The sequence below is a fragment of the Epinephelus moara genome, chromosome 1 (genome assembly GCF_006386435.1).
Source record: "Epinephelus moara isolate mb chromosome 1, YSFRI_EMoa_1.0, whole genome shotgun sequence".
Classification (NCBI taxonomy): Eukaryota; Metazoa; Chordata; class Actinopteri; order Perciformes; family Serranidae; genus Epinephelus; species Epinephelus moara.
In genome coordinates, this window is record NC_065506.1 from 17,656,074 (window position 1) to 17,683,834 (window position 27,761).

Here is a 27,761-nt window from a genome sequence, read left to right on the forward strand (position 1 = left end):
ACCTGAGTGGACATGTTAAAAAACTCCTTGAAAAATGGCATGACGTGATTTTGCCATGTAGGACGTGTTCCTGGATCAACATCCCACATCGCATTCCTGGACCAACCAAGCCTTCTGACATCATCAGTGTGCTGCTCTTTTGAGAAACATCCCCCTGCATCCCCCACCATTTTAGACGTGCGCATGTGCGAGTACCAGGCTCCCAGTTGTACGTTCTACAGACTGAGATTGCTAAAAACATATTTTAGATCCTTGTTGTAAAAATAACGTTAGCCCTGCATTCAAAAGTTCTTGTTTAAAGCAGAAATAGAAAATTTTTCTACTACCTAGCGCACTAGCTTTCTAGCTAACGCTGTTTCCTTATTAGCTCTTTAATCATGGACCAACAGAGAATATAGCAATTTTCACCACTGGTTATTTTAGGAGGGTCACTCCAAGCAAACATGTTAGTTGTTTAGATTATCAAATGGACAATGGATCATAGACAAGCTGTCTATTTCCACTTTAAAATGTTGATTAAAACCTTGGGCGTAGGAACTGGGGGGAATGGAGGGGACGTGTCCCCTCCAATATTTGAGACAGGCGCATTTGTCCCACCCAAAAATTATATGCAGAGGAGAAAAATATTTTATTTTGAAATCTTTAACTCACATGCCTTTATTTTGAAGGTGCAACACAGCGTCATGTCACTGCCCCCCATAGACATATATATACATATACATATATATATATATATATATATATACACACGTATATATGTCTATGCTGCCCCCACCCCCCACCGGCTCTGAGTGTTTGGGGGGCGGGAGCGAGTCGGGACACAGCGGCCTGCAGGCAACACAGAGGATGAAACGACAGCAGCAGCTCAGTATAAGCACTTTCTTTCTCATGGGAAAGAAAAGAAAGAAAGACAACGTGAGTTGGTAATAATTTTGTCCAGGAGGATAATTATATTTTCTGTCTAGACCTGTTGATGTTTAGCTGACGTTGTGATTCAACACCTACGTTAACTTGTAACGTTACACTATTGCTAGGTAAACTTTAACGTTGCTACTATTAACGTTACTAGCTAACGTTGGCTTGCGAAAATATGACGGAGTTACCCAATAACGGAAAAAAGCGATTTGACACTAAATATTTAAGGTGTTTGTAAAACAACATGATTTTTCTCTTAACCCATGTAACAACTCGAAAACGAGTTCACACCTCCAATATCTAGAAAGGAGTTTGTCTCTGTGTGTTTTGCTTGTTCTTGGCTTTCCCATCAGTATTTTTCTGCACCTTATAACGTTACATGTCCACTGCTTTCATAATAGAGATCAGATGAAGTTCAGCTGGCCACTGATGCTAGAGAGGGCGAGGCAGGGAGAGCCAGCACTTCAGAGTGTCAGGTAGGTCATATGTGCTATATAAAGGGTCAGGCGATATATTCAAAACTCATGCTGAGCTGCCACAGAAGTTATTGTCAGTGACTTGTTAAATAAATTAATCAATCAATTTGAAAGTGATCAGTAACATCATTGTCTTTGATTGAGATATGTTAAAAAAAAGTCAAACTATTTTCTTTTACATTTTTTTCATTAATTAAGATGGAGATATAAAAAGAGTAATTGGTAGAAATAAACCAAATCTCAGTATCATCTGTAAAATATTTTTCTCTGTTCTTTGTAAAAAAATATTTTTTAGCTATTTTTTTTATGTTGTGCATGTAGATAAGAGTGTGTAAGTCATGTATTTGAATACATGCCTTCATATTTTTAGATCTGTGAATGTTTTTAGTGTCAGTCTTTCTAGTATTCAGCACTGATCTGTACCTGTATCAGAGTATAAGATCTGTGGTACTTTATATATTTCTGTATACTAAGAAAATTCTAGGGCTGGGTATCGATTCAGATTTTCCAGATTGATTCGATTCGATTTTCAAGGACTCAGTTCAATCTGATTCACGATTCGATTCAATTCAATTCAGTTCAATATCGATTCAGTCAAATATATTTCAATTACGATACAAAATTTGCTTGGATATTAAGATATTTTCTGAGAACTAACTAAGTATATTTAACAAGGAACCCTCTGACCTGGTGCATTACTATTAAAAATACTGTTTACATTAAGAATTGACCCCAAAGCAGTACATTAGTCAACATGTACTTTTATTTAACATTACCTGACCAACACATACAAAATAAATATTTTAAATTAAATATAATCACAAGGCAGACAATTTAAATGAAGTGGCTACAAAAAATGTAAACAAAGGACATCCACAAGTTTGCTGCCTGTAACCGTCTTATAAAGCTTTTGTGCAATACACTACAGTGGTTGTGATGCACACATTGACTGTATCAGAAGAGAAACAATATACGTAGGTGAACCCTGCAGCAAAGTGAACCCTCTTCCTCAGAGAGGATCTTTGCCTCCCAGTTTGTTCCTGGCGGCAGAGCAGAGTGAACCGTCTTAAGAAGCCTGGCTGGGTGTGAGTGGGGAGCTGACAGGGAGATGATGCAGCTTATTTATCAGGCCATGATTAGAAAAGCTTTTGATTATGGGTGTTTTATTTATGGTGCGGCTTCAAAAACAGTGTTAGCCAGGCTGGAAGTAATTCAGGCAAAGGCCTTGAGGCTCTGCTGTGGAGCTTTTAGAACCTCCTCAATCCCTGCTTTGCTTGTTGAAATGGGAGAAATGCCCTTATGGCTAAGGCGCCTTAAATTAGGATTACAGTACTGGGTAAAAATTTCTGGGAGTGGTCAAACTTTCCCAGCTAGGCGTCTTCTACAAGAGTTGGAAGGAAGCAGGAAATTTAACCCCTTTATTGTTAATGTGAATCAGTGGGCTACAAAACTAAACATGGAGCATAGGGGCATAGTGGAGCACATAAACTGGTCTCCCATTCCCCCGTGGGTAATGGATGAATTAGACATCGAGCTGAGTTTTCTTCAGAAGAAAGATAAGAGAGAGATGACTACAAGTGTTCAAATGTATCTTAATTCAATCAGGGAGAGCAAGTTGATAATTTATACAGATGGATCTAGGGATCCAGATAGTAGGAGAGCTGGGTTTGGGGTCTATGTAGAGCAACTTGACTTGAAATTTAGTATTAGAATTTCTGATGAAAGCTCTGTGTTTACATCTGAACTAATGGCAATCCTTTGGGCTTTACGGTGGGTAGAGGAGACAAAGGCCAGAGGAGTTGTTATCTGCTCTGATTCTGCTGCTGCCCTGGAGGCGTTAAGGGGGGGGAAATCTCAAGCTCGATCTGATATTGTAAATGAAATCCTGAAAGTAATAATTAAAGTAAGGGTAGGCAGTGACATCTCATTTTGCTGGGTTCCTGGGCACGCTGGGATTCAGGGAAATGAACAAGTGGACAGCTTAGCCAAAGAAAGCTTGAATAAGCAAGCTGTAGTACAACTCCCCCTAGGAAGAGTGGAACTGAGAGGGATAATTAAAGAGGGCATAATAAAGGAGTGGCAGGTGGGCTGGGAGAAAGAAAGTAAGGGGAGGCATTACTTTTCTATACAACCTCTAGTCAATAGGAAATGTCATTGTAGTTCTCCATCCCGAAGGGACTCTGTTAAACTGTGTAGGTTGAGGTTGGGTCATTGTGGTTTAAACCAGTCTCTTTTTATTATAGGAAAGCACGACACAGGTCTATGTCTCTGTGGGAGGCCTGAAACAGTTAAACATGTGTTCTTAGAATGCAGTCAATACAACGCTGAAAGGCAGAGACTATTTTCCCAAATGGCAGAATTAGAAGTTCAAGTTTTCTCTATTTCTTCTTTGTTTGGCCACTGTGAGAACCATCAATTGACTTCCAGAGCAGTTTTGCAGTTTCTGCATGAAACTGGACTATATAGAAGAATCTGAAGTAGATTAGAAATAACGACCAGTGGAGGGCAGTAATACGCAGTTCAGCGTCTACACTGCCGGAAATCAAGAAGAAGAAGAAGAAGAAGAAGAAGAAGAAGAAGAAGAAGAAGAAGAAGAAGAAGAGTGAACCGTCTTTCTTCTCAGAGGATCTTTGTCCCATGAGAGCAGGCAGCTGTTCGCCTTGTCCGCAGTGTAAACAACGTTCGCTGGTGATTTGACAGTCACTAGAAGCACATTATGACCCTTTGTAAAAGTTTCTGTGTGGTACTTGTGTTGTACATGAGCTAACGTTAGCGGCTAAGGAAGGACTGAGAGGCTGTCCGGTATGTATGTGTGTGTGTCTGTCTGTCTGTCTGAGTGTCTGAGGAGCGCCAGTACGTTAGCTTGTTAGCCGTAACGTTAGCCTTGCTGTTTGTCATGTTAACGTTATCTCGGCATCACTGAATAGCTTGTAAAGCTTTAGCATAGTTAGTTAACACATTTGTTATCGGGCCATGTGTTTACTGCTACAGAAAATTAATAAATCTTTGGTTTATTTGCACAACGTCGCCTCTCTGCCGTCTTTTATCACGCTTGCTAACGCTAAGTTAACTTTACCAGCAGATCTGTATGAGGTACAAACTGAGGCTACAGTTAGCAGTGTGCTGGTGCTTAGTGGTATTTCTTAATCTTTTCTGTGAAACTGGTGTGCATTTAATAAACATTCGTACATTATTAGCGTTATATTTTTAGGGGAAAATGCGAGTGAAAATACTCGCACCGTAGACCCATGCCTTCAGTGGACGCGCTCCCACCATTGTTTGCTGCTCTGTCTTCATTCAGTGTCTGGCTGCCTCGCGAGATCTCTCGCCATGATCTCAGGTGCTAAATGCTGATCTCGCGATACTACCTGGGTTGATAGTACGGCAGGCTGCTGCAGTCTGCTACCGGCTGTACAACACGTCCACGGAGGAAAATAGTTATAGTAAAAGATCGATTTTTTAATTAATGATTCGATTTTGTGCCATTTAAAGGAAAATCGATTCAAATCGATTAAATCGATTTTTTCAACCCAGCTCTAGAAAATACATAGGAAACACATGTAAATCATGTGATATGTTGTCTGTTTATGATGAGAACATATATCTGTTGTTACAATAGAATAGTATAAATAATATAAATTTGAAGTTAACTTTGTTGGTAAAATGACACATTCTGAACCACGTCAGTGCTAAAATGAGCTTTTCTTTGTTTAGAAAAAAATATGATGCTAATTTTTATTTTTTTTTTTTTTTAAAAAAGCAGCCTTTTCACCACTTGGGGCATTTTGTTTTTTAAAGCAAATTGTTGTATGTGCCATTCACTGAATGGCACATACAGCATAACATAATTTGAACATAAGAAAGTAGAGATAAATAGCCAACGAGTGTAAAATAACATGACGTAGTATTGTAATGGAACCAGAAAGGAGACCAGGTGTGACTGATGTCAAGTTGCTGCCTGTTCAATGCCAGTTTCCTCTGAATCCCCCTTTAAATATATTTTTAAGCAGCTTTTCAGTTCTGTGATGTCAGTAGAAGAAGGGACCTATCTCTCTGACTTCTGAGTATATGTGAAAATACAGAAACACACACCATACAGTTACTTCTGATAGATTCATTGATGCCTGCTGCACTCAGCTGCACTATAACACAAAGAGAGAGTAACATGTAACAGTAGATATTTTATAAGCTTTCACAAAAAAAGGGGAAAAATGGGATTGCTTGCTTGTAGTAAGTGCAATCTCGTCGCATTGTGTGACATTGTGACTTTTTTCCTTTTAGGGTGTTCAGAGCAGGGACAGACAGCTGAAAGACACAGATGTCAGAGGACAGAGCCATATCAGCCACACCCAAAATTCATAGACACTCAAGTTCTGTCTAACAGAACTCTCTCTTTCCAAGAGAGGTGGTACAAGGACTTTCCCTGGCTACATTATGAAGCAGTGCAGAAGGGGGTCTTGTGTTTTTATTGCAAGAGAATTTACCAGGACAAACTCACACCATTTGCTGTAAAATCAGAGCCCATTTATCACTTCTGGATTTAAAAATTGGAAAAAAGCTATTGAAAAATTTAAAGCACATGAAAATAGTCATACACACCGTCATGCTGTCTCTGTGACTGCACAAGAAAGTCACCCTGTAAATGCACAGTTGTCCAGTGCTTTGGCAAATCAACAAGCAGACAACAGGCACTGTCTGGGGAAAATTGTGAGTTCAATCAAATATTTGGCACGACAGGGACAGGCCTTGAGAGGACACGAGGATGAAAACAGTAATTTGTATCAACTCTTGAAAGACAAGGCAGAGGATGATGTCCTTTTAGCCAAATGGTTGCAGAGGTCCCAGAAAGAGTACATCAGTCCACAGATCCAGAATGAAATTCTGTCTACAATGAGCAACAATATTGTTAGTGGAATAGCTGATACAATCAGACATCTACCAGTTCTTCAGTATGCAGTTATTATGGATGGAACACAAGACATTTCTGGGCAAGAACAATAAAGTATTTGCCTGCGTTATGTAGACAATGACCTGAAGCCCCATGAAGAGTTCATTGGTTTGTATTCTGTTTCTGAAACAACAGGAAAAAGCCTTGCTGGAGTAGTTAAAGATGTGCTGCTGAGATTAAATTTACCAAGGCATGGTTTACGAGGTCAAACTTATGACGGGGCAGCTAACATGTCTGGGAAGCACGCTGGTGCACAGGCACTGATAAAACAAGAGCATTCACTAGCACTTTATGTTCATTGTGGAGCCCACTGTACTAACTTAATCGCACAGAAAGCTTGCTTAGCCTCTGTTCTGATCAGAGACTCATTGGATTGGGTCAACCAGCTTGGAGTCCTTTTGTCTCATTCAGGGAAGTTTAAGGCAATCCATGCAGCAATAGCACATGCAGAGAATCCATCATGCACTGCAATAAAACCCTTCTGTCCCACAAGATGGACAGTACGGGGCAAAGCCATCACAGCTGTTTTGTCACAGTATGGGTCAGTGCTGGCTAGCTTGCAGGAGATGGCATGTGGTGCCTCTAATACTGCATCTACTGCTAACGGCCTGCTAGGGCAGTTTAGGAAAGGCAAAACAGTTTTGGGTCTCCTCCTTGCCTCACCAGTAATTTGTGAGCTTGAATGCCTGAATGCCTGAACATCTCTTTTCAGAAGAGAACTGAAACCATTGCTGGCATGAGGGCTGCTGTCGAAGTTGTGAGGACCTCACTCAAGGCCAAGAGAGATGAGGCAAGTTTCAAAACACTGTTTGAAGAGGCAACAGCTGTGGTTCAGTCTTTAGGCATTCAGCCCATTACCATTCCACAGACCAGACCGCCCCCAAAACGCTTCATTGAAGGAGCTGAGGGACATCAGCCTAAAAGTGCCAAGGACCACTACAGAGGTGAATTCTTTAAAGTCCTGGATGTTGTAGAGGCACAGCTCAGTGAGCTATTTAACCAGGATGACTTGCTGACTTTGCAAAAGTTGGAAGAGACCCTTCTGAGTGGAGAGATTGATGCTGCAGTCATTGAGAAATACCCAGAGTTGAACAGAGAGTCACTTTCAGTGCAGCTTTCTATGTTTCACCTGAACTACTCATTTAGCAACAGTGCAGAGGCTGCAAGGATCATTCGTGGATTGCCTGTAGAGGTACGTAGACTATTTGGGCAAGTGGAAACCCTGGTCAGGTTGCTTTTGGTAGTACCTGTTTCATCCTCTGAGGCAGAGAGAAGTTTCAATGTCCTCCGCAGGCTCAAAACTTGGCTCCGGTCTACAATGACTCAAAACAGATTTAACCATGTTGCTGTCTATCATGTCCATCAGGATAAACTTGACTTACTGGACAAGAAGTCAATTTGCAAGCAATTTGTGGCTGCAAATGACAGGAGTAAAAAACATTTTGGTTCCTTTGCCTAGGCCAGTGTTTTTCAACCTTTTGTGTGCCACAGCACATGTTTGACACTGAATAATCACACAGCATGCAAATTATTAAATGTAGGACTGTGCAGTGCTATCCGACTTTAATTTGTGACAGAAAGCTACACAGGAATTGATATTTATCAGTTCATTACATCCATTCTAATGTATTTTCCTTTACCTTTATAAATGTATCTTTTTAGTAGAATAAAATATATTTGTGAATGTTTTGCAGTGTAGTTAATTTATGACGTATTTCTGCTCAAACCAATTTACAGATCTGTCAGGTTTCCGATATGTGTCCCCCCCAGTATTAAACTCATTCCTACGCCCTTGATTAAAACGCTGCCATCTATTGATACTTTTACTTGGATTAGTGCTAAAATGGATGATCTGGAGGAACAAGTCTGCCCGTCCAGAGGACAGGGGCATGAGACCCCCGGGGAAAAATATGACAAGCGTCCTAGCTCTAAGCCCCTAAGGAGCCTCCATCAAACCCTTCTGACCCAGATTGTGTTCTGCTCCTCAGCTAGAAGAACCAGAGGGAGGGCAGGACGTTGCTGAGTTTAGTTGGCTTTCCTCCAGTGTGCACACACCCCTGGACTTTTTCACTGTTTTCCCCGGAGGTTTTGTGCCCCTTCCCTCCGGACAGGCGGACTTGTCCTTCCATTTTAGCATCACCCCTCAACGAAGTATCAACAGACAGCAATGTTTTTATCAACATTTTGAAGTTGAAATAGACAACTTCTCAGCTAACTTAGCTTGCTGTGCTAGCTAATGTGTGTGCTAACGCTAAAGTGCTCGCTGTGCTAGTTAATGCTGGCGGCCAGAAACAAACTTTGTTAGTTAATTATGCTGTAATTGAAACAAGGAACAAATTTTCTCATGGTGGTCCTTTCTGAAATGAGCAGTTGAAGTTACTATATTCCATTATGATCGGGGGTTGATACTTAGACACTAGCTAGCACTAGCATAGCTAGGTAGTTGAAATGTTGACTACTCCCACAACTGTGAATTGGTTGGCTGAATTTAAAACTGGTAAGTGTTCAGCTGACAGGTGATTGTGAGCCTCTGTTTGGCCACATTAAAAAATGACTGACAGAGACCCCATCCTCTCGAGCTCGCGCACATCTAAAATGGTGGCATTGAAACTGGCACTCACGCACATCTAAAATGGTGGCTCTGAAACTGCGCATGTCTAAAACAGTGGCTCTCCGGCTCTACAGGGGGATAATATTGGCTCCTGTGCTTCTTTCAAAATGTCTGTGCTTCTTCAGAGCTAAGCTGGTTTTCCAAATTGAAATTAGTACAATTAAACAAAATCCTCCTACTGAACAAAAACCGTAATCTACTGCAGGGTTAGCGAGTTAGCTTGCTTAGGTTGGCTATGCTAATGAGTAATGCTGCGTTCGATTGTACTCGGAAAGATCCGGGTCGGAAATTCCGACTTCCGAGGAAAATGCATTTCATTGCGCAAGCTCGGAAAACGTGGCCGGCCAGGTGGTGTTTGTTTGGATGCTTTTCAAGCATCAAAAATTACTGCTGGGGAAGTATATGAACTACTTGAGGGAGAGAGAGAAAGAGAAACGTCATATGCTGTAAGTATGACTTAAATAACTTCGCTCTTCTGCAACACACAGTCCTGAACGCACCAGCAAGGGGAATCCTGAATGCCTCATTGACCTTATACGGGCATCAACAAGTAAAAGCGAGCCGTGCAGGTGTCAACTGGCCTGTCTTGCTGTACGCGCTATATTCCCTTTTCCGTAACTTCCCCCTTGCCTCAACATCAAGGTTGTAAAATAAATAGCCTAAATAAATAAATAAACGTCTTACTTTCTGTTGCTTTACAGGTATGCTTTGCTGCTGTCACAACCATCCATCAGAAAGTCTATTTTAAAGACGGGTACAGAATGGGAAATACTTATGCAGATGGATGAGTATACATTTCGCCGGCATCTTCGGGTGACCTGGGCGCAATTTGATTTTCTGCTGCTGAAGCTCAACCAGTACATCCAGACCCTTCATGTTGGAGGCCAACCAGAGGTTCCCCTTCACCAGCTTGCCATGTTTCTTTGGTATATAGGCAACCAAAACTCTTTTTGAGAGCTATCAGATAAATTCAGTGTCTCACAGTCAACAGCTCACCATGCCATTCTGGAGCTGCTCCGCACACTCTGTCCCCTCACTTCCTCCTTCAGACCTTTGGCAGGAGGAAGTGTCGGTGGAGGAGAGTGCCTTCAAAATACACGGCTTGACATTGTTGTAATGATAATTATGTCAGCTTGCATCCTACACAATATGTGCGCAGACCCCACAGATGTGTGTGAAGATCATCCACAGGGCTGCCCAAGACAGGGTGATGAAAATGAACAGACTGCACTACAACTATTAGATGGTGATGGCAACTAGACATGTTTTGTTTTTGCTTTGAATCTGTCAATGAATAGTTTTACCGGTATGTTCTCTTTTAATCTCACAATAAGCCATCAACTTTATGTGAAAAACATCCAACATGTTATGCATCTTCAATATTCATGCATTCATTGCATTAATGACCAGCAGAAGTTCCACTTTTGTTGAAGTTTGACAATTTTATTTAACAAATATAAAAGCACATGTACTGTCATTTGTAAACATTAAGTGTTTAACTGTGCTTAACTTTGAAAATGACTTTGGAAAAATAAAGCGCTTAAGTGCATACAAATAAAATGATATTAAAAAAATGAAATAAAAGTGATATAAAAATATCAAATATAATGGCATGCAGACAATTTAACATTCTTCTTTTAACGTTCTTCTTTGGGTAACTAATTCTTCTCCAGGTAACTTTTCATCATGGCCTCAAAGGACTACTGGGAAGCTTTCATGTGGTTGAGCATCTCCTCGTGTCTGCGCTGGGATGCAGACTCAGATTCACGAAGAAATCCCAAGAGGCTACTTTCCTCTTGGCGACGGGTACAACATGGAGTTGGGCCCAAGGAAAGACTGGCTGACCCCGAGGAAAGACTGGCAGAAGGATGCTGTCGGTCAGTGAGAAGTGCATCGGGTCTCCTCATTTCCAAGCCATCAGAAGTTCCCACCACTGGAAACTCAATATCATGGTGCCCTCCCAGAAGTTGCTCCATCTCGTTGTAAAATTGAAAGCGTAGTGCACCCTTGCCTGTGGTGCGTTATCTTTAATTTTCTTGTACGCTTCCTCAAGCGTTCCCCATTTCCGGGCCACTCTGTCTGGGTCAAAAACCACTTTAAAGTGGTTTGTCAGCTTGGCAGCCATCTCCTTCCACATGAGTTTTTTTGATCCCTTGCCCGCCTTCACCCTGGCATTCAATTCTCTCAATGTTTTGGGCAGCTCACCTCCATCCTCTTCCAGCTTGTTCCTCATCAAATCAATGAGGAACAAAATCTGGTCTTTAGTGAAGCATTCATTGTGAGGTGGTGCGTTTGTGGCAGGCATCTCCTCTTCCTCTTCCATGGGTTCGGCTCCCTCTTTGTCATCAGCTTCCAGCCCTAAACATGTAACATCTGGTCAGATGAAGGTGATGGCACTGATATAGTTCAATTAAACTTCTTAGCTGCCTTTGTTATAAATATGTGTGTTGACACATAATAATGCTATAATAGAGCTGCAACAATTAATCGTTTAATCGATGACTAATCGATTATTAAATTAATTGCCAACTATTTTGATAATTGATTATTCGGTTTGGGTCATTTTTGAGAAAAAAATATAAACAATCTCTGCTCTCATATTCTTAAATGTGAATATTCCCTGGTTTCTTTACTTCTTTATATCAGTAAACTGAATATCTTTGAGTTGTGGACAAAACAAAACATTTGAGGACGCCATCTTTGACTTTGGGAAACACTGATCAGCATTTTTTAAACTTTTTCTGCCACTATATGGACCAAACAATAAACCGATTAATCGGAAAAAGAAAATAATAGACAGATTAATCAATTGTGAAAATAATCCTTAGTTGCAGCTCTAAATGCACGAGTAAAAACATGAATGAAAACATAATAGCAAAGACACCCACTTTGGGAATTTTTTTTCACGACTTTTCATAGTAGCTGGGCACCCTCTCAGAGGAGACCTGGAGGACCCGCACCTACCTCACATCTACAGTGAAACAGTATTATCAATATTTCACTCACCAAGTGAAATTACTTCAATCTTGATTGTGAGCTGCAACTTGGCTGTGAAAGATCTGAGAGACAAAGCTAGGAGAGCTTTCTATGCAATTAGAAGAAATATTAAACTGGACATTCCAATTAAAATCTGGCTAAAAATTTTCCAATTTGTATAAGAACCGATAATTCTCTATGGCAGTGAAATTTGGGGACCAAAATTAAATCATGAATTTGAAAAATGGGACAAAACAATAATAGAATCTTTCCACACAGAGTTCTGTAAGAACATCATGCACGTCCAGAGAAAGACACCAAACAACGCATGTAGACCAGAACTCGGCCAATTCCCCCTCATATTGAAAATACAAAAAAGAGCAATTAAATTTTACAATCACCTAAAAACTAGTGACCCCCAGACATACCATCACAAAGCCCTAACCTGCCAAGAACTGAAGCCAGAGAAGAGCCCCCTCAGCCAGCTCGTCCTGAGGCTCTGTCCAGACAACCTAACATGCCCCGGACAGCCTCGGGACCACAACATCAAGCCAATCAGACCAAACCAAATTATCAACCAACAAAAAGAAATCTATATCACATACTGGAAGGAAACAACTAAAACACAGAGTAAATTAAAATGTTATCTGACCCTAAAAAGAAACTTCACATTAGCAAATTATCTGAGCACAGTAAAAGATCCTAAATTAAGAAAAGCCTTAACTATGTACAGACTCAGTGAACACAGCCTAGCTATAGAGAAGGGTCGGCATAGACAGAGCTGGCTGCCAGAGGAGGAGAGACTCTGCTCCCACTGTGACAGACAAGAGGTCGAGTCAGAACTACACTTCCTCACCTCATGCCCCAAATACCAGGCTTTGAGAAATGAACACTTTCCCAAAATAATACAAATACACCCTGAATTTGAAAACATGACAGACATGGAGAAACTCCCATATTTACTTGGGGAAATACCCAAATGTGAAAACATTGCAGCTAAATTCATCATCTCATGTCACGACCTGAGGACAGCCAGTGGAACCTGAGAAACACAACTCACTATTTACTTCTTTTTAATTGTTTAATTCTTAATTATTTATTTATGATTTATTTCTCGTATCAACATCACCACACACACACACACACACACACACACAAACACACACACACCACCACCAACATCAACACACACACACACACACACACACACACTAACAACTTCAACACAAACTTCCACAATCTTTGTGCCTGCCATAGACTGAGAGACAGGAAGTGACACACATATTTGTTGTTTGTTGTTTTCTTTTTCTTTTCTTTTTTTTGTTATTACTGTTATTATTATTGTTGTTATTACTGAGATTGATTGAATGTGACTATGACTGTGATTGAGTCAATCATAGTTATACATATTATACATACAGTATTACCAACAGTATAGATTATAACTAATTCATTGTAAATATTGTTTTTCTTTATTGTTATTATTATTTTGAATTCCAAACGCTTGCTTTGGCAATATGTACAGTGTTACCTCATGCCAATAAAGCCATTTGAATTGAATTGAATTGCTGGTCAAGGTAATAGGTGGTAGGGTCAGATGCTGCACGGTACATCACACAGTTGAATGGCTGGGTCTTCTCTTCGTCTAAATGCAGGTTGGAGTTGTGGTCTGAAAATACTTAAAAAGAGAAAAAAAAACCAAAATCAAATCCAATCCAATCAAATCACGTTTATTTATATAGCACCTTCTCATACAAGTAAATGTAACTCAAAGTGCTTCACAGATACACAGTTTCAGTCAGGTGAAGTGCAGTTCAAAGTGCAAAAGTGCAGATTAAAGTGCTACACCATTTGAAAACAGTGGTACAAGATACAATAAAATGTTTGCCTAGTCCTTTCATACCCCTTATCCGTTTTACAGAACACTTGTTTCAACATACACAGCATGCTTATTATTCAGAAAGTGTTTACAGAAGCACTAACAAACATGAATTAACAACAACAAAATTAACGTAACGTTACTACCAGGATGATGGAGTGAAAAGCAAACTGACTGTGTTAACGTTAGAAACTGTTACGATAAATATTGTAATTATAGGCTACTGCAGTTTAAATGTGGGAAAAATTATATTCTGTGTGACGTTAGGACATACAATATTTTGAACACAAACACTTCAGTAATGTTAACGTTACTGTGTTTTTTTTGTCCCTACTACATACACGCACAGAGCTTTTTAAATCACAAATTAACAGAATGGGAATGGAAATGCCACTACAAAGTAATTCTACAATTTAGTAACACAAATGCTAAATTAGACGACACATAACAGTAAAAGTTGAGGAGAAAGTGACTCTGTTTACCTCTCACGGTGTGTGACGCCATTTTGCTATGACGTCATTCCGACCGACTCGGGCTGCTTGGATCCTGCCCGAATTCCCGAGTCGGAGTCCCGAGCTCAAGGGCCATTCTATTGCACTTTTCCGTTTCGGAGGTCGGATTTATCCGAGTTCCGAGTACAATCGAACTCAGCATAAGCATGCCAATAGACTAAAATAATTAGCACAAGCCTCTGGCATTTTACATTGTATAAATTAGCCTAGCAACTAGCGATCTTTCCCTCTTCTCATATAAAAACAGGGACAGCAGCAACATTTAACAAAGGTAACGGTAGCCTACACAATTTGGCTCTATTATAACTCACAACATTCACCGACAAAACAACTGTCACACTGTTATTACCGCCAGCCTATGGCATTTTACATTGTATAAATTAGCCAAGCGAGAGCAGAGATTTCCTCTGTTCATATGAAGCCAGGATAAATCCCACACAAGACTTTAAATGCTATTTTAGTGGAGGCTTTACTGTCTTCACAATTTATTGTTTCTTATATAATTGTAGTGCAATCTCTTTAATTTTAGTAATGCATAATCACAACTGGATAATAATTTATGTTATGTTGAACACATAACTGGTGCAAATAGTCGTCTGTCTGCTGCAGCAGCATGTTTTGCTTGTACTGTACAGTAAGAGGTAGATCTACTCTACATCTGTCCAGATGCACTGAGAAAATATTTGAACTAGAAGCCCCGAGAAGCTGCTGCAGAGGGGCCTTCTCTGTCATCTCCTCCACTCGCTGAAGAATGTAAGTTTAGCCAATTATTTGTGGTCTCTGATACACTGCTATGTTCTCAATTTTATCATTATTTTTGTTGTTGTTATTAATATTATTATTATAATGTCATTATTATTACTATTGAATGTTCCAGTTTAACCTTGTTACTAATTACAGTAAATATAGGTCAAATGAAATAAAGTTTATTTGTACAGTGCCTACTTTATATGAAGTAGAAAGACACAACAGACAGCAGTGGCGTAACAGTATGGATGTACTTTATGTTTGAATACAGCTACAAGTCAGGCAACAAGTAGCAGCACGGCTGGGTTCAGCACATCACCTCACTACCTCACGACTTCCAGTGAGACACAGCCTGAATCAAGTGAATTCTGTAATTGTATGTTACTGCTGCAGTCATGTTTCTAATGTAAATATGGCCAAACCCAGAAACATTTTTGGTATAATTCTATCAAATATTCACAAATACTCTTATCAAAATATTCACATCACTTACACATGCAACTCATCCTGGCCTGTACATCTGGAATGTTTTTGTCCATTTGTCCACACATGGGGGCTATGAAAGTCTATTTCTACAATGTCAGTAAGTTGGCCAAGCCTTTAAACATTTATAAACCTCCATAGCGACAAAAAACAATGGGAACTGTAGCTTGCACACAGATCCCAATTTTCATTTGAATGCAATATTGCCACATATTTGACTTTTTTAAAAGGAGTCCATTCAAGAATACCAACAGTATCTATTATTAAAATCTGTCTTACATACTTCTATTATTATGGTAAAAGTAGCACAATAAAATATATTTGATGACAAATACAATTTACAGAGGAAATATGGCCAACCTCAAAATATAATCAAAGTATAGTGCAACTATCAATATTTATTCAAGTTGTCTACCTGACATATTAAAGCTAGAATAGCTAATCCCCCTTTCAAAAAAATATGTTAAACTAGAGGGGGGAGGCGCCAAACCCTAATCCCGCCTAGGGCATCAAAGTGGCTAGAGCCAGCTCTGCAGCACATGGGTCTAACAGCTGATCGGTATGTTACGCAATATAAATCCGATCCCAGCACTATGTGCGGGTGCGCGGCAGGAGTGCCCGAACGTGTGCGCGCATGGTGTCTCCGCATGTGACGTAGTATTTCTTGTGTGGGAGTGCGCGCTCGCCTGTGTAGGACTTGTATGGGAACGGAAAGTCAGAGCAGGGGATTTGTGGATCACTTGTTCAACTAGTGAGCAATCTCTTGTCTGAGATCAAGATATCATAGAAATGTCGGGGGAGAACGAAGAGACGCAGGCAGCCGAGGAGACACCCATGGAGGAGAAGGTAACTGTGCGGCGGGTTAGCAGCTTAGCAACTGCACCGCTGACTTTGTTGCAGCTAATGCTAGCAACGTTTTATAGCTTAGCTGCTTCGCCCCGCGCTCGTCATTGTTGACATATCAGCCGAAACCACCTACAAAGCCCTGGGTGGAATAGTTAATATTATTTCTCAAATTTCATAACGGCATATTGTTATCGGCTAGCTGGCCTGCCGTTTCAGTTTCTAGTAAATGTTTCGGGTGGTTGGTGTGAATGTCAGAGGTGCTACCAGCTAATGCTAGCAGCTCGCTACTCGCCAAGCTAACTGTCATGACATTCACATTGGAAAATGGGTAACCGTTAGCTTAGGTGCTAACGTTAGCTTAGCACAACCCAACAGATTGCTGTACTCCGGTTTGAAGCCTAACGTCAGTTACAGTAACGTTATCCTTTACTCTACTGTGGCTACTGCGATTTCCCGTGCAGCTAGCTTGCTACCTAGCTAATCGCCCCAGCTGTTAGCAAGCAACAAACTGACGGTTATTTAACAGCACATTTTGCGGTTAATCCTAAACGGTACTCCAACACACTCAACCGAGTAACGTTAGTTCTATAGTGTGTACTCTGAGAGAGTGTTGCTGTCGACAAAACATTAGCCAATATTTCCAATTAGCTTGATGATTATATGGACTGCAAAGCCCTATAAAACCAACATGGATTAACACTATCCCAGGCAGGTTAATATTTAAGTACTTCCGTGCTGATATTGTTATAACCGGCTTTATTAGACTTAACTAGTGTTGCATGTGTTGCATTAATGTTGGGTTTGTGTAAACGTCTGACTCTGTTCTGTACTGCATTGCCATCAGCTGACATGTTTTAGTTGAAGCCCTGAGGCAGAGTCCTGCACGGGTCCAGTTTTCAAAATCCGCCCTGACCCGACCCGGCGACGTACAAACCCGCACCCGAACCGTAAACCCGCGCATCGGGCCAATTAGTACCGCAACCCGGTCCGACCCGTTGAAACACGACCCGCAGCCCGACCCGTAACCCGGATTTAAAGTAATCATTTTGTGTCATATTGGCTGAATATTGAACAGCATATCGCCACAGTTAAGGTGCCAGTAAGTAAACAATGACCTGAATGAAGCAGCTCTCACAATTAAAAACCTGACTTCAGCTCCATCATCAGCCCTCTGTGTTCTTCTCCCATACGAGTGTAAAAGCACTCGTTTGTTACGTTTAATGCTTTTAAACTTTTAATCTATGTAAAGGAACTTTACATGTGTAATAATAGACTTACTTTCTGTCCAGAGCGACGTTCAGCAGTTATGAGCCGTCACTTGTTTTTAGAATCCATCGAGGAGAGCAGTAATCATCAGGGAAACACTTCAGAAACATTATAAAGTGATAGTTGTACGTTTTATCCACTTATTTCTCAAATACCTAAATAATTATTTACGTACGAAGTGGCGCTTGTTAGACGGTGGCAGCCATGTTGATTCTGTCGTCCAATCACAAATTGTGTTATTAGATGGTGAAACGCGTGTAAACAGCTGAACCAATGACCGATGCGAAATAGCGGAGGCGATCCTCAGAGAGTAAATAATGACCAAGATAGTTATATGTAGTTTACCGAACTAATGACTGATGTGTTTATCTAAAACCCGCGATCCGACCCGCATGTTATTTTTTCCACCCAGATCCGAACCCGAGAAAAAAATGTTTTTTAAAAACCACCCGCAAATCAGCTGTTTTTGCGGGTACCCGTGCAGGACTCTGCCCTGAGGCACCTAGTTCATATGCTCTCTTGTTGTGCTGCATGTGGTTGTTGAGTAACCTGCTTCCCCTTGTTTTGAAGCCTAATGCTTCTGCTTGTTTTCAGGAGGTCCAGGAGAAGGTGATCAGTCCTGAGAAGGCGGAGGAGGCTAAACTGAAAGCCAGGTACCCACAGTTAGGAAATAAACCTGGGGGCTCTGACCTGCTTCGCAAACGCCTCACCAAGGGGGTGAGTAATCTCTTGTGTTTGTCTGCAAAACATTCATAGTTCACCAGGGGGGTATTCCAGAAAGCGGGTTATGTGAAAACTCAGAGTAAGTTAACCTTGAGATGAGGGAAACTCTGAGTTATCCGTTCCAGAAAGAGTTTTTCTCTGTCTCCTCCCTCTTACACGCTGTTTCATTTCCTCATTCATTCAGTTCGTGTCAAAGCTTGTATCGAAGCGCATTAATTAGCGGAGATTTACCGTCTGTCACAGTGTAAATCCTGCTGGATATTAGTTTGTTATTCAGGACTGTCTTAAGTTACTGAATTTATGCACATCAATCATTTCTTTGGACATCGGTTTTTGTCTTAACGTTCAAATGTTACACAGCGAGAATTCATCCTCAGCTCAGAATCAAACCTCTGTCCTTTTTATATTTATTATTTTTTATAACACTGTGCACAAGGATCAGACTGTCAGTCTGTTAGTGCAGCTCCCAAATGTAGGTCTAATTATTTAAATTTTAAAAATCGTTATGAAGCTTTAGACACATAGTATCAATGACTAATGATCTCTATCACTGATGTCATTGGTCGCACTGATGGAACATAATTCCTATAGCCTAATATGGGGGATTATATGTTAATATTTCTGAGTGAGCAATGGTGCAGCATTTCAGTGTCTTTAAATTTACTACATTTGTAGCTGAAATAAAGTCGCTGAATGCTGTTGAGTCAAGATACAAATCGATGTCCAACATTTTAAAATCTACTGTATTTTAACCTCAACGTCTTTTCAAGTGCAAATCACCAAACATATTATTACTGGGTCAGACTGTGAGTTTACAGTCATGTATGTCTTTGATCTATAGCCTAGCCTATATGTTTTTTTCAGTTGCTGCCTCCTGTGTTTTTCCCCATCAGATTAAATCTGAACAAATATATTATTATATATTATTAATATAATGTAATGTATCTACAGCCTGATACACAGTCAGATTCCACCACTTTATCTTCATTAAGAATTATGTAAGTCTGATAAATGATGAATAAACGGACAACACTGAATAAAACTTTTTATTAACTTTATGGTTACCTTATTGACACTTTCCTCGCTCTGACTCAGGCTCTTCTTTTAAAGATAAACGTACACCGTCTGCTACACATGCATTAATATCTCTACATCCACTGGATTAAAATGGAGGCGCTGTCTTTTATTTACCTGTTGCCATGGTGAATCGTGGAGTCGGAGCTCCATTGATGATGGCTTTTTATTGTCGGCTTAACTCAGAGTGAACATACTCAGAGTTGACTGAACTAACTCAAATCAGCTGTTCTGGAACCGGTAACTCAGAGTTTCCCATCTCAGGGTAAATCACCTCAGAGTTCAGGGTTAGACTCAGGGTTTGTTGAACCTCCTACCTGGAATACCCCTCAGGTACACTCCCTAAACCCACTGTCATTCTTTTTGTTGATAATGCTACACTAACCCTCAGTTCAAGTTTATATGGTGCCTAAACTAAGCTTGAGAAATTAATTTTTAACCCCAAAGCTCCTTCTTTAGAGTTTCCCATACCATGCCATTTATCATTGAGAACAAACAAAACTTTTTACACCTCTCAGTGTAGTACAGTGCAAATTAGGGACATCCCAAACTGCAGTCAACACCTCAACAGTTTTAAAGGTGCCTGAACATTACAACCTTCATGAAGGCAGAATTTATTGCAGTGATGTTTTACTCGACTGTGTTAGTTTCAGCGAGGTGTTTAAAATGGCAACAACATATATAATAAGTGTCTCCATATACTGTACTATACATACAGTATATTACTATAGTGCTGGAATGATTATACATAGACAGACATCATTGGATTATCATGATAAACAACAGTTAATCTATCAAGCAAATATACCAGTGATGACTTGCTGGTATGCAGCCTCTCAAATGTGAGGATTAGCTGCTTCCCTCTGTTTTGATAACATTGTAATTCATACACTGCTGGCCAAGGAAAACAGGTGATTTGAGGTCATCACGTAGGTTCTGGTAATCACTTGTGAGGCGAACTTGACTTAATTTTTGAAAATGTATTTCATTATTTGCCATTTTGATAGACTTAATAATCAGTCTTTAATAATCCATAAATTGATTGATCGATAAAGTGCAGCACTATTTTATGTCTTTAAACTTTAGACTGCTAAATTGAGTCATTGATTAATTTTTGATTCACAAAATATTAAGTTGTATATCAAGTTAAACAAACATATCAAATCAAACATTTGATGATTACAGGCTTTTCTAGTTTTTAAAAATCATAAGTTTAATACCTTCAGGTTATAACCCGTGGCAGACATTTGACAAAAGTTGAGACAAGTTACAGTTTAAATTATTTTCTGAATCATAAAAACAATTGATAAAGAAGACCTAATAAAGAAATTATGTTTAGTTACAGTCCTAAATATATTTATCTTGCCTGCCAAACAAGCTTAAATACTGTATCTAAGAGGTGCCCTGTGGAGTTTTCCTGTAAGCAAAAGTCCTGTTTACGTTCAGTGTTTTTAACAGAAAACAGTGCAAATCATCCACTGTAACACGTGCAAAGTAGAAGTGTTCTTTGATGTACATGTTGCATACTGACAATGCCTTATTTTCTCTTTGCAATGTAGTTAATGTGTTTTAATTTTATTCTGTTATAGATCACACACAAATTTAAATCTTAATGTCTCTCTACAGCAAAAGTACTTTGACTCTGGCGACTATAACATGGCTAAAGCCAAGATCAAGAACAAGCAGTTGCCGACAGCTGCCCCAGAGAAGACGGAGATCACAGGAGACCACATCCCCACCCCCCAAGACCTGCCCCAGAGGAAACCTTCTCTGGTGGCCAGTAAACTGGCAGGCTGATGCACGCACAGCCTCGACAGCCACCGCAGCACCTCCCAGCCCTAACCCTTTCCTCCCATGTCTCAGAGCTGTAACATTACCTCTCCCGCCCCTTACAGTATCTATCCCCTTCCTCTGCTCCACCGGTCACAGTACCTGTCCCCTGCCTCTGCCCCCTCCCCACCAGCCTGGACCCCACCCAGCAGGAACCCACACCTGGCATCCAGCAAACTGGCTAGCTGATACCGTCAAATCCTGTTTATTTTTGTTTCATCTAGCCCTGCCTTTACTGCCTCCTATCCTTGTTGTTTTCCCTCGCTACTCTTCCAAACTGACTGCCCTGCTGTCATTGTCCTTTTACTTTTCCATGTTCCTTTTTATTTTCTCTTTACTTCCATGTAAGATACACTGAAAGACATCCAAGTGTGAGTGTGAGCAGGTAGTGACGTCTGTGTGCGACTGATAGACAACTGATACCGCTGTGTTTACTGGCTAAAGATGGGGGCGAGCAGCAGAAGCTGCATCTTGTTTGTTTGGGGAGCTTTAGTATGGGCATCAGGATCTCAGTTTGGAAGTGTGTGTGTGTGTGTGTGTGTGTGTGTGTGTGTGTGTGTGTGTGTGTGTGTGTGTGTGTATACATATATATATATATATATATATATATATGTGTATATATATATATATATCCTTTTGTTCGGCACAGGGGCAGATGTCAGCTTTTTAGAGGGTTTTACATCAGATTTGTATCATTCACTGTATGTCCTTATTCTAAATTATATTGTCAATATGCTTGTGATTTACTGAATATAGTAATCCAGAGGCCAAGCTCAGTTTTGTTAACACTTTGATTGTTGAACCATGGGAGGAAGCTGTACTAAAGAACCACACAGCAAAGGCCAGAGTGTGATGTGGAACTGCATGTGTGACGCAGGGCTCCCAAAGGCAAACCTCGCTGAACTCCATTTTTATTCATCAAGGTGCACTGAACACAGACATTTACACGTGCTGAAAAGCTCAGGTGCAGCGTACAAGCACTGGATGGCATGTAGATGATGCATTCAAGACATCTTGAAACTTGAGAGTGAAAGGAAGACATGTTGCTTCCGTTTGAAATGTAATGTTGAACGTTGGCACTGTATTTGTGGTGTGCCCTCCATGTCAGCCTCAGATGATGGGTCAAAACACTCGGGTCAAAGTTTACAGTTACAAGTTGTCATGAATGTTACCATACTGAAAGACGATGTAGGGGAGTGTATGGGACCTAAAAGCTACATTTCTGTCAGTAGGGACCAGTCTTTGTGTCCTGTATGCCGTTAGTAGACTAAATTTATGGTTAAAAAAAAAAAGTACTGGGAGCAGGTCTTGGCACTGGGAACAAATAGTGTTATGAATCATGTTCAGACTTGGGAAAAACCTTCTATACTCATAAGTCAAAGTACTTTTATTTGAAAAAATGTCCTTGACCCTGTGTAGTGCTTTCCCAGGGTCATTACTGACTGGATGAAATTTACCTGCGATGTGGTAAATCTAAGCTAGCACAACATCTGTCTGAGCTGTGCATGTATATGGCTGCCCTGCTGTCACTTTGTGCCATTTTGTTTTGTAAATAAAATAGTTTTGCACAAATGTTTGGTTGCCGCATCATGTGTGTGTTATTTTGTCTTTTTGATGTTTATGACATGTTTAAGGTGCTTTGAGTTGTGTAAACAGTGCACACATTTGACCTTTAAAAATAATTTTTATTCCATTATGTGGTTAATTAACCAGTATCAGGGCCACCAGTAATGCACTACTGTAGCTATCAACAGAAGGGTGCATAAAAACTCCAATCAGAGGGAATCCAGCACCACAGCCAGTGACACTTAAAGACTTGAGCACTTATAAATTTAGATCAGAGTGAAATGTTAGAAATTACTGTTGAATCTCTTTCAACAGGCTCATCAAAAATTTAACATAACCTTTTTTTTCAAGGACATTTTAGTTGCATTATACTGCAAGATGTTCCTACATATTACATTCACTTTTTACTTTTCCAAAAGAAATAACTTCTTCTGTGATTCATGCCGTAGTTAGGGCTACCAAATGATTGTAAAAACCTTTGCCAAGTGAAAGGTGGTGATTTTTTTTCCACATTCTTTTTTTATTTTTAAATCATACACATGAATAAAGAACATAAATTCCTTGTACACAAAATACTGCTATCCCAGCATTTTCACATATTCAATAAAACTGCAAAATGGACAAAAACATTCATATGTGTGGGATATTATTATATTCTTAAAATATATTATTAATTACTTACATGACGTACCTAAATTAAATAAAAATTAATTGATGATTCTGAAGGCTTTTCATAATCATTTATTTTATAGAGGGTGGAGTCTGCAGCTGTGAAAGACAGCCACATAAAACACAGTATAGGTACAATTTACATAATGTGATTCATTCATTTATGCAAACCTTTATTTAAGACTCGGGAAATCAGCTGAGGGAGACCCTCATTTTCAATGGTTCTGTGCAAAACAAGACATAAAAACAATCATGAGGCAAACCTAAAATAAGTTAAAATAAACAGATAATCAATATGCAAACCAGTTGAAATAGAAATAAAATCTTACAAAACAACCAACAACCATATGATAGGTAAAGGTTAAATATAGGATAATAACACTGACAGTGTCCAAATGTACGGTATTTTGCAGTTTATTCCATGCACTACAGGAAAATGACTGTTCCTAGTTCAGTTCTGATGAAGGAAATGTGGAGCAACAACCTATTCTGTGTGCAAGTAAAATGTTATGTGAGGTCAGAGTTTAAGGGTGGAATTATCTATATCAAAGCTTTAAAGATGAATAAAATGCTGATCCCACTTCACAGCTAAATGTGACCAGCTGACCTTTAGGTAAAGATGCCAGTGGTGAGTGCTGTAAGGATCACCTCTTATGAACCTTAGGGCTGAGTGGTAGAAAGCATTGTGTGATTTCAATTGAAAGGTGGCAACTTTTCCTTATATAACATCCCCATAATCCAAAACAGTTTAAAATATTGATTCTACAATTATATTTCTATGTAGAAAATGGAAACAAATCTTATTTCTGCACAGAAAGCCAAGCATTGTTCTCAGTTTGGTAATCAGAGTGTCAATATGATGCTTAAACACACTGATATCTGGCTGGACAATAAGTGTTGTGAGACTATATGTTGTTTTGCCATTTGGAATGAAAATTAAAACACTCAGTGTGTGTAGCCTTGGTGAACAGCATCCGTTTGGTTTTGTCTGAGTTTCGCACTAACTTATGGTTATGTAGTTGAAGTTATCACTATGTGATACATATTAAAGCCATGTTGCTAAATAGTCCAGTAAATCTAACACAAAAATGGGCCCAACCTAGGGGAATTTGCAGTAGTAATGTTTCATAGTTTTTATTGGTCCTTATACTCTCCTGCATCATATATTAAAAGTATACCGTCATAGATTTATTGAAACATGTTTGTTTTCAAGGTCAAAAGCAAAGTTTCAACATTTTACAGTTACATGGTCTGGGTAAAATTATGTTAATAGTAGAGGGTCTATGTATGTACACATCTTCAGTATATCTGGTGTCTTTTCCAAAGTTTTTGGGGCCAATCTTTTCATTAAATCCTGTTTTAAGAGAACATTCTGATGTATTGTACCTGTGTTTGGGGTACTACGACCCAACAACCTTTTTTTGGCCAAATTTTTCACTTGCAGTTTGTGCCACACTCTCCTATTGGTGTCACCGCATCTCAACTGGCTATAAATTCTTCCATCTATATTTAGTATCTATAACGGCATCATTCATGGTAAGTTTGAGCGTTACGTAGGGGACTGTAGTGCAGGGGAGGTGAAGGGTTAGGTTGACATGGAGGTACTGTGTGTGTGAGCTGACTGGTTCTACCAGCAACTTTTCTACACTATTCTGTTAACCTATTCTATTAGCATTTTTACTCTTGTTGTCATCATCTTATTTTTTCATTCACTTAAAACAATTTATTTCAATCTAAATAAATGGCAAAAACAATATGAAATGCTGTGCCTCATGATGATGTGCCAGAAAAAGACATCCTGTACATCTTCAATGGGATGGGACAGGAAACACATACAGGGCAATAGTGGAAACATCTATTTGGTAGGGTCGAAAACATTATGGGGAATAGGTTGTGATCTTGGTACTACGTAAGGTGGCAAATTCTAGTTTGGTATTGTAAAAAACTCTTCATCTCTAGATGATATTTCAAGATAATAACCCTTCCCAAGTGGCAGCTCGTCACACATATCAACCTTCAATGGCACCAACAGTTAAACCAAAGACAGAAAAAGCCATGGCATGTTTAAAGTTTGGTCTCATTTAAGGTCTCAGTCTCAGTGTTGATATGCATCATGGTTTTCACGGACCAACAAATTTGTATGTGCAGAAAATTAAATGATAATATACTTTCAGACCATGTACCCCCTCTCATGGCAGCAGTACTCCCCAGTGGCAGTGCCCCCGCCCCCAGCAGAACAATGCATTGGAACAAAATAATCAAAGTTATTTACTTCACCTGTCAGTGGTTTTAATGTTTTGGCTGATCGGTGTATAATGGTATACTTTTAATATGTTATCTGGTTGTCCCAAGAGATCACAAAAAACTTTGAATGATTAATATTGCAGTTTTCCCCAGGTCAAACCACACATTGACTGGACTATTTTTCTAGGAACTACATTATTTGGCGTAGGAACATGTTTTGTTGGTGTATTACCACCTCGCGAGCACCAGGGGGCGCAGTTTCCCACGCGGCAGCAGCCCTCTCCGTTTGGCTGAATCATTTCATCCATCGTACCCAGAATGCAAAGTGAGACACCGAAACCTCAGCAGCAGCCTCAAGCTCTCCAGGTTATCATGGCGATAAGAGACACATCTTCCCCTTGAGTCCCCTGGAGCAGCAACAAAGGATTTCTCCCTCCGCTATATGAACACTTACACACACACACACACACACACACACACACACACACACACACCCTCCCATGCAGCAGCGCCGAGACCTGCCGGAGTTTTAGCCCTCACTGGAGAAAGGACATAGCGTGTGACCGTCATGGCAGCGTCGGAGCTGTACACAAAGGTAAAACAAGTGTATATTTATATGTGTATAGCTAGGTGCTAGCATGTTAGCTGAATAAATGTCACAGTCGCAGAGGTTAGCTTAATGCTAAAATGGCTCCAGATTTTAAAGATGCTCTCCGGATAAACATGCTGACAGTTTGATTTTCGCCACGATAAACCGTGGCTTTTTTAATATCAGGCTGGTTTGTGGGTTTAAATGAATGAAAATTATATTCAAAATCACATAAAACATGCTGTTCTGACATGCAGTGTTTTTAGGTGTTTAAATATAGATGTCAGTTCAGGCTGTAATGGGTGCAGCTGACAGAAAGCAACGTTAATGGATGCGGCAGCCTGTGTATCTGCTGTCCTTTACATTGAAGACAAAATTAGCTTTATCAATATTATTTTGTCATGTATTACCTTGTCTGTCCACCCTAAACAAGATATGTTGTCCTCCCGGGCCTTTATATTGTACACCATCATCCCCCACTGGAGGCTAGGGGGCTGGGATGATGCAAAGGCGGTGCCAGCCATCATGGAGGCTCTGGTTTTCATTTTAAACCATTTGGCGCTAGCTCAAACCTGTACATGGTCTCATGTTAGTGTTTAATTTATTTTATTTTTTAATATTGGCTGTGTGTCAAGCCTGTGACCCGGCTCTCTTGTGTGCGAGCCGAGTCCTGCAGGTTGGGTACCAGTACTGCTGCGATGCTCGCCGCATCCGGACAGTGTAGCACCCTGTAGCATCCTTTAGCATCCAGGGTGTTTAGACTAGCAGAGGCCCTGCAGCCTCTCTGTAGCTCTGTAGCCTCAGATGCTCAGTGAGGAGAACATGACACTGCTGCTGATGAGGAGGACTCACAAGGTCACAAGTGCTGCTGCTGCATTTCTGTGATTGCAAATGTTAAATAAGATAGGAAATTGTGTTTGTGTGTGTGTGTGTGTGTGTGTGTGTGTGTGTGAGGGAGAAGGAGATGAGTCACCCATCCCCCTACTTTGACAGCTGGTGTGTTCAGCTTGAATAAGGTTGTGGTGGTGATGAGGAAACGTGACTGTGTGTGTGTGTGTGTGTGTGTGTGTGTGTGTGTTGTGACGACAATCGCTATTGAAATGCCTTTTTATACCTCCACTTAACAGCAGCACTGTAGTGTATTTGTAATTTGAACCTCTTTACTTTCGGTCGGACCTCTGGTGTTGATAGGAGTGTGTCCAGGCCTCTGTTGTCTTAAGTGTGTGAGACAAGCTTAGACAAGTGGTCAAAGACAATGTGTTTGAACCAGATGACACAGATTTGAACCCTGTGTCAGCAAATGGACTCTCTGCTGAAATGTTTGAGTCCCTGCCAGCTCCTTGGGGTGCTGATCCTGACCTCTGATATTAAAGGAGAGAGGCAAATATTTAGTGCTTAAATAATTTG

General features: G+C 40.1%; 2 protein-coding genes and 1 long non-coding RNA gene across 6 annotated transcripts in view; 2 read left to right on the top strand and 1 right to left on the bottom strand.

The window, feature by feature from the left end:
* Positions 1 to 10,724: 10,724 nt before the first annotated feature.
* LOC126386295 (uncharacterized) lies at positions 10,725 to 14,332 on the bottom strand. Its single transcript, XR_007569487.1, has 3 exons — positions 14,288 to 14,332; positions 13,458 to 13,604; positions 10,725 to 11,308 (listed from the first exon to the last, which is right to left on the bottom strand). It is a non-coding gene; the product is annotated as an uncharacterized LOC126386295 (long non-coding RNA).
* A 1,871-nt stretch (positions 14,333 to 16,203) lies between these two features.
* LOC126386221 (cAMP-regulated phosphoprotein 19-like) lies at positions 16,204 to 22,858 on the top strand. The gene is made up of 3 exons (XM_050038462.1): positions 16,204 to 16,393; positions 18,254 to 18,376; positions 21,083 to 22,858. The coding sequence occupies exons 1-3, from the start codon at positions 16,337 to 16,339 to the stop codon at positions 21,251 to 21,253; spliced, it is 351 nt and encodes a 116-aa protein (XP_049894419.1). The 5' UTR covers positions 16,204 to 16,336; the 3' UTR covers positions 21,254 to 22,858.
* A 3,236-nt stretch (positions 22,859 to 26,094) lies between these two features.
* Positions 26,095 to 27,761, top strand: part of myo5aa (myosin VAa) — a 74,737-nt gene continuing 73,070 nt past the window's right edge. For all 4 annotated transcript variants that reach the window (XM_050046034.1, XM_050046040.1, XM_050046049.1 and 1 more), the window contains exon 1: positions 26,095 to 26,360. In XM_050046034.1, the coding sequence (XP_049901991.1) occupies positions 26,334 to 26,360 (27 nt within the window). In that variant the 5' untranslated portion in view covers positions 26,095 to 26,333. The remainder of the gene's footprint in view (positions 26,361 to 27,761) is intronic.

Excerpts from the sequence above, each read along its gene's own strand:
- LOC126386221 (XM_050038462.1), top strand. The coding sequence starts at position 16,337 with ATGTCGGGGGAGAACGAAGAGACGCAGGCAGCCGAGGAGACACCCATG. Across the intron at positions 16,394-18,253 it reads AGACACCCATGGAGGAGAAG|GAGGTCCAGGAGAAGGTGAT; the intron begins GTAACTGTGCGG and ends GCTTGTTTTCAG. Across the intron at positions 18,377-21,082 it reads GCAAACGCCTCACCAAGGGG|CAAAAGTACTTTGACTCTGG; the intron begins GTGAGTAATCTC and ends GTCTCTCTACAG.